The 16,264-nt window shown below is 33.2% G+C and overlaps 1 protein-coding gene and 1 long non-coding RNA gene across 6 annotated transcripts in view; one reads left to right on the top strand and one right to left on the bottom strand.

Moving 5' to 3' along the window:
- The window catches only part of AEBP2 (AE binding protein 2), a 189,398-nt gene that overhangs the window by 101,931 nt on the left and 71,203 nt on the right, over positions 1 to 16,264 (top strand). For 3 of the 5 annotated variants that reach the window (XM_077170238.1, XM_077170237.1, XM_077170240.1), the window contains exons 7-8: positions 2,030 to 2,143; positions 5,007 to 5,033. In XM_077170238.1, coding sequence (XP_077026353.1) covers positions 2,030 to 2,143; positions 5,007 to 5,033 — 141 coding nt within the window. Of the gene's footprint in view, positions 1 to 2,029; positions 2,144 to 5,006; positions 5,034 to 5,586; positions 7,156 to 9,420; positions 15,899 to 16,264 lie in introns of those variants that run through there. The other 2 variants (XM_077170241.1, XM_077170239.1) reach the window with 2 other exon arrangements.
- The window catches only part of LOC143691571 (uncharacterized), a 173,951-nt gene that overhangs the window by 60,276 nt on the left and 97,411 nt on the right, over positions 1 to 16,264 (bottom strand). The window lies entirely within an intron of this gene.

A 16,264-nucleotide genomic window follows, 5' to 3' on the forward strand; every position in this document is an offset into this window, starting at 1 on the left:
AGTAACCTTTGGGATGTGATTGCTTTTAGCAGTTTTAAGGACTTTTAAATAGTATGCAAACATCCTTAGTCATGCCTTTGTTTGAATCATTTGTTTAAAAATTTTCTAAACATTTTAGAGCATATAATTAATGATATTATATAGAAGAAACAATTGGTGAGTTGTCCAGCAATCATTTTGTTTTTCTTTGAATTTTAGTATTGTTTTTGAGTACTCCTGGCCTAGTAGACTTTACTTTTAGATACTCTGTTTTTTTTTCTTTTCGTTTTTCTTTTTAAAAAAGGTAATGAAGGTGTATCATAGAAATTTTGGACAAAATAGATAAGCATCAAGAAGAAAATAAATTTAAATGAATGAGATCTCATTCTATGTATTTTTTCAGAAATTAGCTATATGTGGTTAACATTGGTCCTTGTCATTAAATATTTTTCTACAACATTGTTTTCTGAATTTTGCTGTAAGATAATGTCAGTAGGTATGGTGTGAATTACAAGTTCTTCAGTAGATTTGGGGAATTTACTGTGCACACAAGCATATTAAAGTAAAGTAGTCTGTTTATTATTATTTTTTGAAAGTCTTCTGGTTATCAAACTTCCATTAGTTTGGAATACTTCTTCCACAATGTCTCCCTGACCCCTAAATCAATCTAGACTGATTTTATGGAAATGGTACTCAAAAATATTTTGAATTGGCCATATAAAATTTTACTCCTTTTTGCTGAATGTTAAAATTAGCCATTTTTCCCTAGTGTAAAAAAGAGCTGTGAACATTTTTGTGTTAATACAAACTGTGTAAAATGTTATCATTTTTGATAGGCATTGCCTTCCTGAAAGTTTGTACCAATTTATTGTGTTACTTTAGAGAACTTATTTCCCTGGTTTTTCAAGATCACTGGCTATTATTCTCTTAAATTTTGCATCTCTTTGATCACAAGGTTCATTTCTTAGGCAAATTGATTGTATCCTTCGTCTCCCCCTCCCCCCATGAGTGTTTGTTTCCTACTGATTGTAAGAGCTCTTTTTATATTATGGCTATGAGCGTAGTTTCTTTAAAAAAATAACCAGCACATTCAAATGTCTATGTATCCTCCTGGTATTTTGAAGAATTGTCAGTCCAAATATCAAAATACTTTTACTTGGTTTTCCCTGTAAGATTAAATACCTTTGAATTCAGAATTTTGGTCATGCAGCCATGACCAAAAATCCTCCTTTAAGTAGAGTATATAGTCTTCTTGTAGTCTCATGGGATTTTTACTACTTATTATTATTATTTTTTTTTCACATGGGCAGGCACTGGGAAAGGAACCCAGGTCTCCGGCATGGCAGGCAAGAAGTCTGCTGCTGAACCACCATGGCCCGCCCTACTTTTTAACATTTTTTTATTGTGACATATAACATCTGTACAGAAAAAGCAATAAATTTCAGAGTACATTGTGACAAATAATTATAGAACAACTATTTATTTCTTAATAAAGAAACCTCCTGTCAGGTTTCTGTCAAGTCAAGCTCAAATATGAATTTTATTAGTGGGTTAAATCCAGCAATACGATGTGGTTTATTTTTTTCTAAGTTTGATATGGTTTTGCTACCCAAAATTGCTAATTAATTCCTAAATTCAGCCTAAAACTTTAGCCTTGCCATTTCTTAGGTGGAACTTTGTATCCTACTACCTAGGGAAGATGTCTGAGCTTCCTTGGGTTCTGAGAAACTTGTAAACCTAGATGGCCTTATCAGCCTAGTTGAAAAGCCTGGTTAATTGTGAAGTCATGTGAAGGGTAAATCTGTAAAATTGTTATTTTATTGATGTTAAAATTTAAATACTTTCAGCAGTATAGGAAATTAATGCTCTAGGCCTTATTCTTTATTTGAGAAGCATTTGATATCCCTTCCACCCCATTTTTTAAGAAGAAAATTTTAATATATTTTTCAAAAACTTTATTCTTAAATATAGAGTCATTTCTTTTTAGTTACATACATTTGCCATTTATTTTGGAGTTGAAGAAATGACTTTTTTTTTTTTTAATTTGTAGTCTGCCTGATGTATGGGTGAATGAAAGTGAACGACATCAATTAAAAACGAAAGTAGTTCATTTATCAAAACTACCCAAAGATACTGCCTTGCTTTTGGACCCAAACATTTACAGGTAATTTAATTCTTGACTTGATGCTTTGCTTTTTGAATTTTAATCTTAAATCTCCCTAAATTTTGGTTATAAAATTGAAACTTAATTTTTAAGTAATGAATTTAATACTAAGCTTATTTTACTTTTTTGGTACTTTGTCTGTAGAAATTATATAACAAAGTTGTAAATCATAGAATACTGAAAGACAGTATTTTGGAGATATTTATCTGCCACTTTAATTCCAGATTTATATCAAGTAGCTTAGGTTGTGATTTACACAGTAGTTTGAAATTAAATGCCTTTTGTTTGCATGTGTAAATCTTTTTATAATATTAGCCTTTCATGAATCTGGGAATGTATCACATGTATCCTAAGTATCCTAAGCAATTGAATTTTAGAAAATTTATATTTTCTCCAAACTTTAGCAATTAAAGTTTTGCTGTTTGTTCTTTAAGAGGTAGCTCATCAGAGTGTTCATTTTTCTAATGATTTTCTGATCTGAACTTTGTTTTAGTGTGCTGTGCTTGTGAAGGTATGGGGGGGAAGGAGAAGAGACCAACATTTCTGATTATGTGCTGAGTCACTTTACTAGGTGCTTTACATATATATATATATATATATATATACATCTACTTCATCCTCACAGCAGCACTGTGAAGTAGGTGTCACTATCTCTGCTTTACATATTGAAAAACTGGGTCAAGAGGTTAAATATCTTGCCCAAGGTTGCACAGATCAGTATGTGGCATAACTCTATCCTGCTTCTGTCCAAATGACATACACTAGAATGATTTAAAAAGTGATGGGAATGTTTAAAGCTAGGTTTTAAAAGCCATTTTTAATGAACTTATACTGTTCTGTTTATATATATATATATAAATAGTATATATATATAAACAGTGTGTATGTGTGTGTGTGTGTGTGTGTGTGTGTGTATTTTTTTTTTGGATGGACAAGCACTGGGAATTGAACCCAGGTCTTCAGTGTGGCAGGTGAGAATTCTGCCATTGTTTATATATTTTTAAAATAAAGTTTAGTTTAATAAATATTTTGTCTAGAAATAGATTGGAAAGGTAAAGAAGACACAAAATAATTGATAATCCCAAAATACATTTCTACCTATAAGAAAAAGACTATTTCTTATGCCAAAATTGGAGCATTTAAACACTTGGCAACTCATGACACAACTTTTTTGGATTGGTATTCATTATAGTGGGATTCCTGTAATTTGAGCCATCTTTTGAAAAGGAAATTCTAACATACTAGACCTTGCCATGAAGAATCATTGAGACTCTTGAATTATGTGTAGCTAAAAAAATTTTTTTAAAGCATCCTTTGGTGAAAGTGGTGTGTATGATGATGACTTGTTCTTTGTGCAATGAGGTAGGTTGTCAAAAAATTAACTCTTCTTTGTTTGACTTTTTATTTTTTACTATTTTTAAAATCATTGTGGTAATATAATACAATATAAAATTTCCAATTTTTAAATTAACTTTTTATATAAGTACTCTTGTCGACAAATCTTCATACACATACAGTCCATACATGGTGTACAATGAATGGCTTACAATAGCATCACATATGTGTATATTCATCACCATGATCATTTTTTAGAACATTTGTATCACTCCAGAAAAAGAAATAAAAAGAAACGAGAAAAACTCATACATCCCATATTACCTCTTCCTCTCATTGACCACTAGTATTTCACTCTACTCAATTTAAGAAATTAACTCTTAAAGGAGAGTATTAAGGAAACTCTGCTGTCAAAGATGGGAAAATTATAATTAATCTTTCTCTTTATAAATAGGAAAATAATTGAATATTCCATATTTACAGTTATGTAATTTGTTCTTTGTTTCTCTTCACCCTTTTGGAGGTAGTAATCAAAATTTACATTGTGAAAGAGTGATAATATCTTTAGGAAAGTTGTTCTGCCATTTTAGAACTGCTTATAAATATCTCTCAGGCAAAGGGTGCTGGATCTTAATTATAAGATTAAGATTAATCTTAGTGTGTTTCTCCTCCACTTAAAAAAAAATTAGTCAAGCTCAAAATTGATGTCCAAATTATATTGTAATCTCATAGCATATTCTTTTTTTTTTTTTTTCCTGTGTGGGCAGGCACCGGGAATCAAACCCTGGTCTCTGTCATGGCAGGTGAGAACTCTGCCTGCTGAGCCACCATGGCCCACTCTCATAGCATATTCTTTAAGTGTGAGATCTCCAATTTTTATTTCATTCCTTTGGAATGAAGATGTTCTTAAGGAAAATTTAGGTGCTTCTGCAGGTCTAATTTTCCTTTACCAAAAAAAAAGCCTTAAAATTTTTATTCTAAATGTTCATGATTTTACAATTCCGGAAATAGCTGTCTGCCTTAAAATGGTTTAGAGTCATAGAAGACCTACGTTTGCCCTAATATAGAATCTTTATTTGATAATTTCTCTATCTGAATGGGTAAGCTTCAATTAAGCAAAAGAGAAAAGATAATTATTCTCAGATGTTTTTAGGAGAAATCATTTTTTGCTGAAGCATGCCTCAAAATGAAAACATGACGTCTTCTAAAAATATATTTAACTTCAAAATGAGACTGAAACAACATATTTGAGATGCAAACATGATTTTTTAAGTACTAGTTGGATAAAATGCATATTTAGACATCAGAATCTTTCTTAGAAACACATTAGCACACCATAAAACGTTTTTTATGTAAAACTGAATTTTACATACCTAAATTTGTACCTAAATATGAGAATATTTTGGAGATAAATTTTAATGATTGTTGCATTACCTATATCTTATAAAAGTTTTTAATGTGTCTTTTGAAATACTCGTGTTTTTGGCTCAGTTGAATAAAATGAAAATTATTCTTTTTCTTTTTCTAGAACAATGCCGCAGAAGAGGTTGAAGAGGTAAAAAATAAATAAATACATAAAAAAGCAAACAAGCGGGGACACCTGCAGTCTTAGTCACTGACAATGGGTTTAGGAAAAGTTGCACACTAGAGTCAAACCCCTTCCTTATTTTTTTTAAAATCCAGTATTTAGAATTATATTTATGCTTAGTGTAAACATTCTGTGAATGAAGTAGGCTCTTCTGTGGAATATATTAATATATTACTGTATATCCACATGTTCATGGAATGGTACTGTGGGAGACTGAGCAAACACTCTTCTGGCAACTTAGTGGAACAGCTTCTTAAAGGCTTTGCATGCTTGCTACTTTAAGCTGCTTTTTTTTCCCCTTTAGTGATTACAGTAGTTTATATTTGAAACAAGCAAACAAAAAAAACCACAACATTTGCCCTTACAAATACCAAAAGCACTGTAAGGATATTTGTCTTGACAGTGTCTGTTGATTTGACGTCATTAGGAAATTTTTAGACAATGAAAATTATCAAAAGATAATTTACCTTTCAATTATGATAAATAGATGTGATTGGTTGCCATTTGTGTTCTTTTGCAGAACTCTAAGAAAAGTGTTCAATTTGTATTTAAGCAAACAGTGAACGACATTTGCCATCAACTAAAAATTCGTCTATCGAATTAGGGCTGAAAATTACTGTTAAGAGTGTTGCAGTATGTCTGTTGGCTCCCTTTTCAGGACTAGGGTTTTCTCATGGAGTACAGTATGTTAATATTTACCTATATAATTAATCTGTTAAAAGGTTTTTGAAAAACCTCTATTTCAAATGATTTGAATAATCCTCATATTTTCATTTTAACCTAATATAAGACTCTAATTGTTTTTTTTTTCTGAGGAGAGCATTTGGTTTTTGAGTTGTTTTTTTCTTAATGTAAGAAAAATTGTATCTTTTTAAGAGTATCTTCAAACTGAATCCTTTATGCACCAAAGTTGGTTTTTGAAAACGAAAATAAAATCACTTTCTTGCTTGGTTAGCAAGAAGCCATATGGATTTTTTTTAACTTACAAAAATGGAAATATGTGTAACTTGTTAGTATTGTATCAAGAAATGTTGCATAGAGATAATAGAACATTGCCTGTAAATAATTCAGCAGATTTGTAATATATTTTTATATTATGAAATGTACTGTAGATGTTTTTCTAGAGGCATGAAAGTTAAAATGTATATATTATGGTAGAAATAATATTGAAGGATATTGTAATTCACTAGTGCTGCCAGAGGAATTGTTAATAAAGCACCTTCTTTAACAATAAATGTCTTTTGCAGACTTAAGGGACTATGTACTACTGTTAATATCTATGAGAACAAAACACATTGAACATCCTTCCAGAAAGTCTTTGAGGGAGGACCTGGACCCATAATAGAATTATGGCACTCATTTCTGACAGTGACCGTGAAATCAATTATTTCCTTACTGTTGGAAGGACATATTGTAAAGTATGTGATTTTTATGCAGTCAAACTGCAGAAAATACTCCTGATTGAGGAGTTTTCACTTTACTACAGTAAATATAAAAACCAGCAATTTTTACACTAAATTTTTTTAAAGAAAGAATAGACAAAAATATAGAATTAAGCCTTTGGTTCCAAAATGGGAAAGGTTCCATGATGCATAAATCATTTCTTATTTGCTTTAAAAAATTAAAAGATAAATAAAAATTATGAGAGACTATTCGTACAGTGGGTTAGAGAGCTATCTATATATGTGAAATGAGTCATATAAAATTAAATAAAGTGCAAATAAAAGCACTGCTACTATAAGACATTCTGGAATGGTTGTTTAATAAGGGTATCCATATGATCTGTAGCAAATGTGATTTTATTTTTAAAAAGAAAAGAAAAGCAGTGTGTTTTCTTATTTTTTTGTTTTCTTTTGCTTAAGCACTTCATCAATTGCTTTATTCTGTATCTACAAAGTAATCTGCAATCTCTTTTGTTCTTTTTTGATTTTGATTTGTTATGAAATTGCCAAATAGAAGTGTTTCAGATACATAGTTTGTACCTGTATTTTTATTTTATTGCTTCATGTTCTTGTAAGTCATTCTTTAATTGACCGATGATTGTAGACCTTGCCTGAGTATTTTTTCTAATAAAACAAAGCAAATTACATTTAGCTTCAAAATTGTAACAATTCAATTAAATTTAAAATGACATCTGAAAACATCTAATATTTTCTGTAGATAAATTAGTTTTATAATTGTGTAGAAATGCTATTTAGATATCAAATCCAAATTTCATGGCTACTGATTATAGTTGCTCATGATCTTTTCTCTGCTTTCCTACCTTTTATCCCGTACTATAATTAACATACCAGAAAGAATATGGAATTAAAATGAGCTGACTTTGTAACTTATTTGTATATACACATAAATATACACATGTATACACACACACATGAAATTATGATTGGGAAATAGTGTGAAATTTTAAATTTGTAGTATTCATTTATTGATGTCTACTCTTCTATCTTATCTCTCCTGATTCCCAAATAGGACATATTTATAATATGGCACCAATCTCTAATTCAAAATCCATGGTCTTGTTGAGCAACTATCCCTCCTACTCCGCAAATAGGACATTTTTATAATATGGTACCTGAAACAATCTCTTATTCAAAATTCATGCTCTAGTTGAGCAACTAGTGGCCAAACTGCTGTCCATAGGCATATCCATTCATTTACTTATTGTCTGTGATTGCTTTCTCTTTGTAAGGGCAAGAAGGGTTGAATAGAATAGTCTGACCATAGAGCCTGCAATATTTTAATATTTACTATCTAATTAAGAAAGTTTGCCACTTCCTGGCCTAGTAAAAAAAAATTGGGGCAAAATGAGCTTATACTGCCCAGTAAGTATTGCAGTACTAGGTACCTGCAGCAAATGGTGGTGGGTTTTCCCCCCTTTATATTGGATTTCTTCAGTTACTAATAGTTCAACGTTTCACCATTTGTGTTTTTGTATTTTGTTTTACTAAATAGCACTAAATGAGATTTTGTAAATCAGATCATGTTTAAACCATATATGGCATATGTTTTATCTAAAAGAATCTTTAAGTGGAAAATATTGTACAATTCAAAGTTGTTTATTTTTCTAATAAACTTACCTTTTCATATATAAATCTTCCCTAAAGTGGACACACATTATTAATTACTTTTGAATATCAGGTGAAAGAAAATTAAGATGGACAGTATTAACTCACAATGCATATGTTAAGATTGGTTATACTGTCACTGAAAGCATTAATCATCACCATATCATGAAACCTTTGAGTGTAAAAAGTTTCTCCCTTTCACACTTTAATGAAGTGTTTTCAGATAAGCAGAGAGTTCTTAAAAGTTAGAACTTCCCACATGTATGTAAAACATCTTTCATTGCTTGGCTATTTGAATTCTATTATTAATAGTATATGTTTGCCAAAAGTGTTAAAGAGTTTTAAATAAAATATAAGAATATTGGGAACATAATGATTGAAGAGTTAAAATAGTTGGTGGGGTGCTTTCTATCTAATCACAATTTTCTCTATGTTTAATATTTCTGCATGTGTTTTCTAAAAGGCAAATAGAAATTCTTAGTTTAGATATGTTCTTAAATGCTTATAAATATATGTCTATAAAAAGAGTTATCATTTGAAGGGTCTTATTTTGAAAGAAATGATATTTTGGGGGAATTTTTATTTAAAAATACTTCTATTATAAAAATAAAATATTACATAGAGGGGTAAAATTTTTAAGAAAATCCAGCTTAGTTTCTTTTTTAATTTTTGAAGAATCTTGTAACCTCTATACAGGAGATTTTGTAATTTCAACACTCCAGCTTTAAAATAAAGTTTCCAAAGTTTTTTCCCAAGGTTAGAAGGTTTTATTATGCTTTCCAATGGTGTTAGCTTCAGTTGCTTTATGAATGTACTAATGAAATGCCATATTCTTATTTTTTAATTTTGAATATTTGTGTAGTCTAATTTAGTTCCTGAGTTAAATTAAGTGTGCTTGGTATAAAACATGGTTCTGCTCATTTGAAAATTAATAATGAACTTGTGAATGGATTAAATCAGATGTATTGCAACCCAGATATGTCCTAGATCAGTATTCTTTGTACTATACCAAATTGTTTCTCACAGTGCGAGAGAGGAGATGGATGTACATTTTAATACCACTCTAAAGTTGCTGTTAGTGTTTCTGTTGTAGTTTTATTTGTAGTCCCTAGCTTGATATATGATATAAGATAGGCTGTCAAATAATTGTTACAGTAAGATATTGTAAGGAGTTAACAGCCATAAAACACCAGCAGGGTTGAAATGACCTGGTCTTTACCATATTCTGTGACAATGCCATATAACTTTTACTTTTTTTTTTTCTTCTCCTTTTTTTCCATGGGCAGGCACTAGGAATTGAACCTGGGTCTCCGGCATGGCAGGCGAGAAAATGCCATACAACTTTTAATTTGACTCTTATCTAGGAAACTGTGCTTCAGTTTGTCTAAACCTTTTCAGTATAAAGGATCATTGATGTTATATTCTTAGACAGTTGTAATATATTTTTTATTTATTTAATTTCAGTTTAAATTTGTTAAAAATAAGCTCAATCTTGTTTAGAGTAGAGCCCTGTTATTTAGGTTTATAGAAAACCTCAGGTTTTTTTATGTGAGTAATACAGTAACATTTTACTTATGGTATGGATCAAATCACACCTCTAAAAATAGCTACCTATTGGAAGCTTTCCTGTAATAGATACCTACCTAACTAGATTTGACCAAAACGTAACACTGTTTTGAAAGACTAGCTAATTTCTTAATTTGAATGTTTTAAGGCATTGCTGCATATATCCAAATACACACCAAAGTACTTTTTCCTCTTCAGTATTTTTATGCTCCTCCTAATGAAGTACTTATGTTTTTTAACATTTACAAATTTATTCTGGAGGTACGATGAATTTTTATGTTTCTGTTAAAGAAACTTTTCTTAACATATTCTTTTATACTACTAGGTGCCCCTAATAGTTTCTCTGTGTCCATAAAATAATTGCATGTTTTGGGGCTTTCTCCTTTAAGGAAAGCATAAAGTTTTGTTTTGAGAACACTCTATCTAGGGAATAATAATTCAGATTGATAAAGCTTGAGGTTTGATGTGTGAGTTTACTGTCCATAGTTGGACTTCATGCATATAGTTAAGCATTGAGCATTATATTGAGCATTGGAGAAGAATGGGTCAGAAGATTCCCAGGTTATATCCTCTGATTTAAAAAATTAACAGCAAGCCTAGTTGTTATCTTTTTTTTTTTTTTGATACATGAGGCTAGGTTTTTAAAATTTTTATTAATCATGGATCTTGATGATCTGCCCCTGTTATATACCTAAAAGTATCCTTGGTGTTTGCCATACTGATCTATTTGCAGTTCACAATACACTGCAGTGACTTTGTCTGGTTGTTCCTGGGACCTGAGCACTTGATTAATACTTTTTACTGTCAGCTCAAGAATTACCCGCTCTGGGAACCATGCTCTAATACTCTTGGGCCCCTCCTCTGTTCCTTCTGAAGTTGGTGTCTTTCTTAAAAGAAAATTGTATTTTGAAATACTTTCATACTTTCTGAATAGTTGCAAAACTAATACGTAACCCATATAGAGAACTCCCGCAAACTTCCCATCCAGGTACCCAGATCCATCAACTTTAAATATTTTGCCATGGTTACCATATCATTCTTTTTATCCATCTATCTGTCCATCTGACTGGCCAGCCATCCATCCATCTAACCATCCATCCATTTTCTAGCAATTTAGTTGGTATCTTTTTAAAATTATGTTTTAATAGTAGTAAAATATACCTAGTATAAAAATAATCTTAGCCATTTTATTAAGTGGGCAATTCTTTGACATTAACTACGTTGGCAAAACTGTGTAACTTTTGCTACTATCTATTTCCAGATTATTTTCATTATCCCAAACTCAAACTCAACCTTACTTAGCAATAACTCCCCATTCTACCTCTCACCTTACTCCTGGTAGCCACTCTTCTGCTTTTTTGTGCCTATGAATTTACTTATCCTAGGTATTTCATATACATAAGGTCATAGGATATTTGTCCTTTTGCTTCTTTGCTTGTTTAATTCAACTTGATGTCTTCAAGGGACATCCATGTTGTAGCTTGTACAGCACTTAATTTCTTTTTACAGCTGAATAATATTCTGTTGTATGTAAATATTATTGGGCTATTAGTTTCTTATTGAATTGTGGGAATTCTTTGTATATTCTGGATATTAAGCCCTTAGCCAGATACATGATCTCCAAGTATTTCCCCACATTGTCTAGGTTGTCTTGCCACTTTTTGATAATGTCTTTTGATGCACAAAAGTTATTAATTTTGATCAAGTCCATTTTATCTGTTTTTTCTTTTGTTGCTTCCTCATTGCCTACTGTAAGATCTTAAAGATATTTCCCTGTTTCCTGTAAGAATTTTATAATATTAGCCCTTAAATTTAGGTCATTGGTCCATTTTGATTTAATTTTTGTATATGATGAGAGGTAGTGGTCCACATTCATTCTTTAGCATGAGAATTTCCAGTTGTCCAGCATTATATGTAAAAGAGACTATTAATATCCCTTTGAATTGTGTTTGACCCCCTTGTGGTCATAGATGCATGTATTCATTGCTATTCCATTGGTCTAGGTATCTATCCTTATGCCAGTACCACACTGTTTCAATTAGTGTAATTTTGTAGTAAGTTTTGAAATTCGGAAGTGTGAAACCTCCAACTCTGTTATTTTTCAAGATAGTTTGGCTGTTTGGAGCCCGCAATTACATACGAATTTAACAGCTTTCCAATTTCTCTTCTTTGAAGTCTTCCTTGATCCCTTCTGTACCCTGTGCCCCACTTCTGGTGCACCCTGCAAATGTTGTGATAATTGATTTTCACATCCTCTTCCCCATCAGTGAGCTCTTTGAGAATGGAGTTGTCATTTTAGGAAATATCTGACATCTTGACAAAGATTAATTCTTCTGAATCCATGAACTCAGAATGACTTTCCTTTATTTAGGTCATCATTAATTTTCTGCAAAATTTTTTTAAAACAAAATTTATTTGGTACACATGTAAGAGGACATTTGGGCACTCTGGTAAAGACAGAGATGAGAAAGGTGAAAGGCAATAGGCAATGTGGGGCCATTTGCTTATTTTTATTTTTTAATTTTTTTTAATCAAGAACCCTTCATGCACATACATTCTATACATGGTGTACAATTGATGGCTCACAGTATCATTATGTAGTTGTGTATTCATTACTATGATGATTTTTTTAGAACATTTGCATCACTCCAGAAAAAGAAATAAAAAGAGAAAAGAAAAAGTACATACCGTACTGTTTATCCGTCCTTTTCATTGACCACTAGTGTTTCCATTTGCTCAATTTATTTTACTCTTTGTCCACCCTTTTGATTATTTTTTGTTAATCTATACATACCCTGAATACAAGGAGCATTAGACACAAGGTTTTCACAATTGCATAGTCACATTGTAAACATTGCATCTTTTTACTGTCTTCTTTAAGAATCTAGGCTACTGGAACACAGCTCAGCAGTTACAGTACTTCCCTCTAGCCACTCCAGTACACCACAGACTAAAAAGGGATTCTACATAATGCATAAGAATAACCCCCAGGATGACCTTTCAACTGTTTGAAATCTTTCAGCCACTGAAATTTTAGTTTGTCTCATTTCTCTCTTCCCCCTTTTGGTCAAGAAGGCTTTCTCAATCTTGGGCTTTCTGTCCCACATTGCCAGGGAGATTTTCACCCCTGGGAATCATGTCCCGTGTAGGAGGGAGGGCAGTGAGTTCACCTATTGAGTTGGCTTAAAGAGAGAGAGGCCACATGTGAGCAACAAGAGGTTCTCTGGGGGTGACTCTTCGGCCTAATTTTAAGTAGGCCTAGCCAGTCCTCTGCATAAGTAAGTTTCATAGGGATAAACCCCAAGATCAAGGTCTGAGCCTATTGATTTGGTTGTTCCCGCTGCCTGCGAGACTATGAGAAACTCTCCAAACATGGAAGTTGAACATTTCCTCCTTTCTCCCTATTTCCCCAAGTATACTTAACAAATATTCTTTATTCACTGCCCAAATCACTCTGGGATTTATCGGGGCATCACTAACCTGGACAAACCAACAAACTCTCATGCCCTATTCAAGATTCCAAGTACTTATGGTATTCAACTAAACTGAACATACAAATTAAAATAGGAAATGCACTATAAACATCTCTCCCTTTAGTCTCACACAGAAGTTGAAGTTTCAGAACATGGACGATATCATCCTTCACCCCGTCTTCTGATACACCTTAGTCCTATCTAGATCAGCTTCATTCATATTTCTGCTTGATGTCTGATCCCTTTTTCAACTTTTTAAACAGTTCCTTTATGGGGTACTGCTGACTTTCATAGTTTCAGAGTTCTAACTGATGATTCTGAGGTGTCACATATACACCCAAAGTTTCTCGGAGAGACCATATGATATACAAACAGCCTAGTATCTCAGAATTTAGAATTAACAGTTTTATCTCCTGAATATTTGTGACTGCTGGAAGAGCTTACAATCTAGGACCATTTCCAATAAGCCCCAACCTGATAACCAATGCTCGCAATGAACTTTAGTTCACTGGATTTTTATATTATAGGTAGTCCATATGATTGAGGCATGGTAATATTTGTCTTTTTATTCCTGACATTTCATTCATCCTGTAGCTCTGAAACTTCATTCACCTAGTTGCATGTGTTGCAACTTCACTCCTTGCAGCCGCTCAGTAGTCCTCTGTACGTATACACCATTGTTCCCCCTTCCATTCTTCAATTGTTGTATCCTTAGGCCACCTCCATTCATTGTGGATTGGAAACACTGCCACCGGAAACACCAGTGCAAATACCCATTCATGTCCCCATACTCAGTTTTTTCAGGTATATACTGAGCCTGAGCAAGGGGTTTGGGGATCATGGTAAACCCACCCCTAGCCTCCTGTGCTTTTGTAGATTGGTTTTGTTTATTCACCTTCTCCGCCTTTGTTCGGGACCTTTTCTTCTATCCTTCCTTCTCCCCAGTGTGGTACCTTCCGTTGATAGTGCGTTTGGATGGATCAATTGACCCTACCCTTCGCCATAGATGACTCACTCAGGTGGGAGAGCCCTTTGGCTTAAGCTGGGTTGACTGCCGCTGGGTGATTACCATAAGTGGGTAGCCCCTGGGCAGGTTGGTTGTCCAGGATACAGTCCTCCCAGCTTTAATTAATTTTTGCTTAAGGGTTCCTTCAAGGTTTTCTTTTTTTTCTCTTCCTTCTCTCCCTGTTCCAGCTTCAGAGAGTTTTCGTCCCTTAATCCTTTTTTTTATTTTTTATTTTGTGTGCTGTTTGGCAGGGTCACATTTTTTCCATGTGAGTATCCTATTACTGCAGCACCATTTGTTGAATTTTTGTTTGTTTTTTGTTGTTTGGGGAAGTGCACAGGCTGGGAATTGGACCCTGGTCTCTCTCATGGCTGGCAAAAATTCTACCACTGTACTACTCTTGTACCCCCTTAGATATTTTATCTTCATTTTTGAAACTTTCAAACTCAGGTCCCTGAATGAAGTCTTTTGCCATTGGAAGAAATATCCTTCAGATTCCTTCATTTTTCTGATTTCTCTTGAGTAATCTCTTCAATTACTTGCAGTCACAAAAATATCTCACGTTAGTTAAGAAGTCCTGTCTACTAAACTATCCCTAACTGATAGTTATTTTTAAAATTTAGAGTTCCTTCCCCTAATTGTGCTGGGCTATAGTTTTTTGTTTGTTTTTGTTTCATTTTCTTTTTCCTGGTTTAGTGCTTAAGGCAATATTAGGGGAGGAGGTTTCCATCTACATCCCTACTTCTCCAGTCACTGGCATTTACAGGTTCAGGAGAAAGCTTTGTGGGAAAGGGGACTAATATTTTCTGGATTTGTGGATGTATATTTACTTACTTGTGGGGCTTTTTGTTCCCCCCACAGTTCCAAGCTCCAGCAATCCATCCACTTCTTAAGATTACTCTTTCAACACTACTCTTGGTTGCTCTCTCCCTTATATCTGTTTGGTCCATGCATTCTGCATGGCAACTCTCTTCATATTTTTTATGAGCTGTTTGTCAGGCTGCAGTCACAGTGGCCCAGGTTTCAGAATCACACATCAGTCTTTCATTCTCCTAGGAACATGTATTAACTTTTGCTGTGGTCCCCAGTTCCCTTTCTCTTGGCAAGGGGTGGAGAAAACGTGTTATGGCATCAGGTGGATGAAGGGAAGTACCTTAGCATTCCAACAACTGCCCTTCCAGAATTTGTCTCTTGGCCTTTTCAAACTGATCTATATATATATTTTTTCAGCACTCATACTCATTTATTAAATTCTATCTTCTCTGTTATACTCCTCCTTCTCTTTAAATAACATATATACATAAAAGTAATAAGTTTCAAAGTACATTGCAATAATTAATTGTAGAACAGACTTCAGAATTTGGTATGGGTTACTGTTCCACAATTTTAGGTTTTTATTTCTAGCTGCTTTAAGGTACTGGAAGCTAAAAGAAATATTAGTGTAATGATTCAGCACTCATACTCATTTGTTAAACCCGACCTTCTTTGTATAACTCCACCCTCACCTTTGATCTTTCTCCTACTCTTTAGGGGTATTTGGGCTATGCCCACTCTAAATTTTTCATGTTGGAAGGGGCTGTCAATAATATGGGATAGGAAAGAGGCACACTTATCCACTGTTGGTGGGAATGTCAAATGGTGCAACCACTGTGGAAGGCAGTTTGGCGGTTCCTCAAAAAGCTGAATATAGAATTGCCATACGACCCAGCAATACCATTGCTGGGAATCTACTCAAAGGAATTAAGGGCAAAAACTCAAACGGACATTTGCACACCAATGTTTATAACAGCATTATTTACAATTGCAAAGAGATGGAAACAGCCAAAATGTCCATCAACAGAAGAGTGGCTAAACAAACTATGGTATATACATACGATGGAATATTATGCAGCTTTAAGACAGGATAAAATTATGAAGCATGTAATAACATGGATGGACCTAGAGAACATTATGCTGAGTGAGTCTAGCCAAAAACTAAAAGACAAATACTGTATGGTCCCAATGATGTGAATCGACATTCGAGAATAAACTTGGAATATGTCATTGGTAACAGAGTTCAGCAGGAGTTAGAAACAGGGTAAGATA

This window comes from Tamandua tetradactyla, chromosome 7, assembly GCF_023851605.1.
Source record: "Tamandua tetradactyla isolate mTamTet1 chromosome 7, mTamTet1.pri, whole genome shotgun sequence".
Classification (NCBI taxonomy): domain Eukaryota; kingdom Metazoa; phylum Chordata; class Mammalia; order Pilosa; family Myrmecophagidae; genus Tamandua; species Tamandua tetradactyla.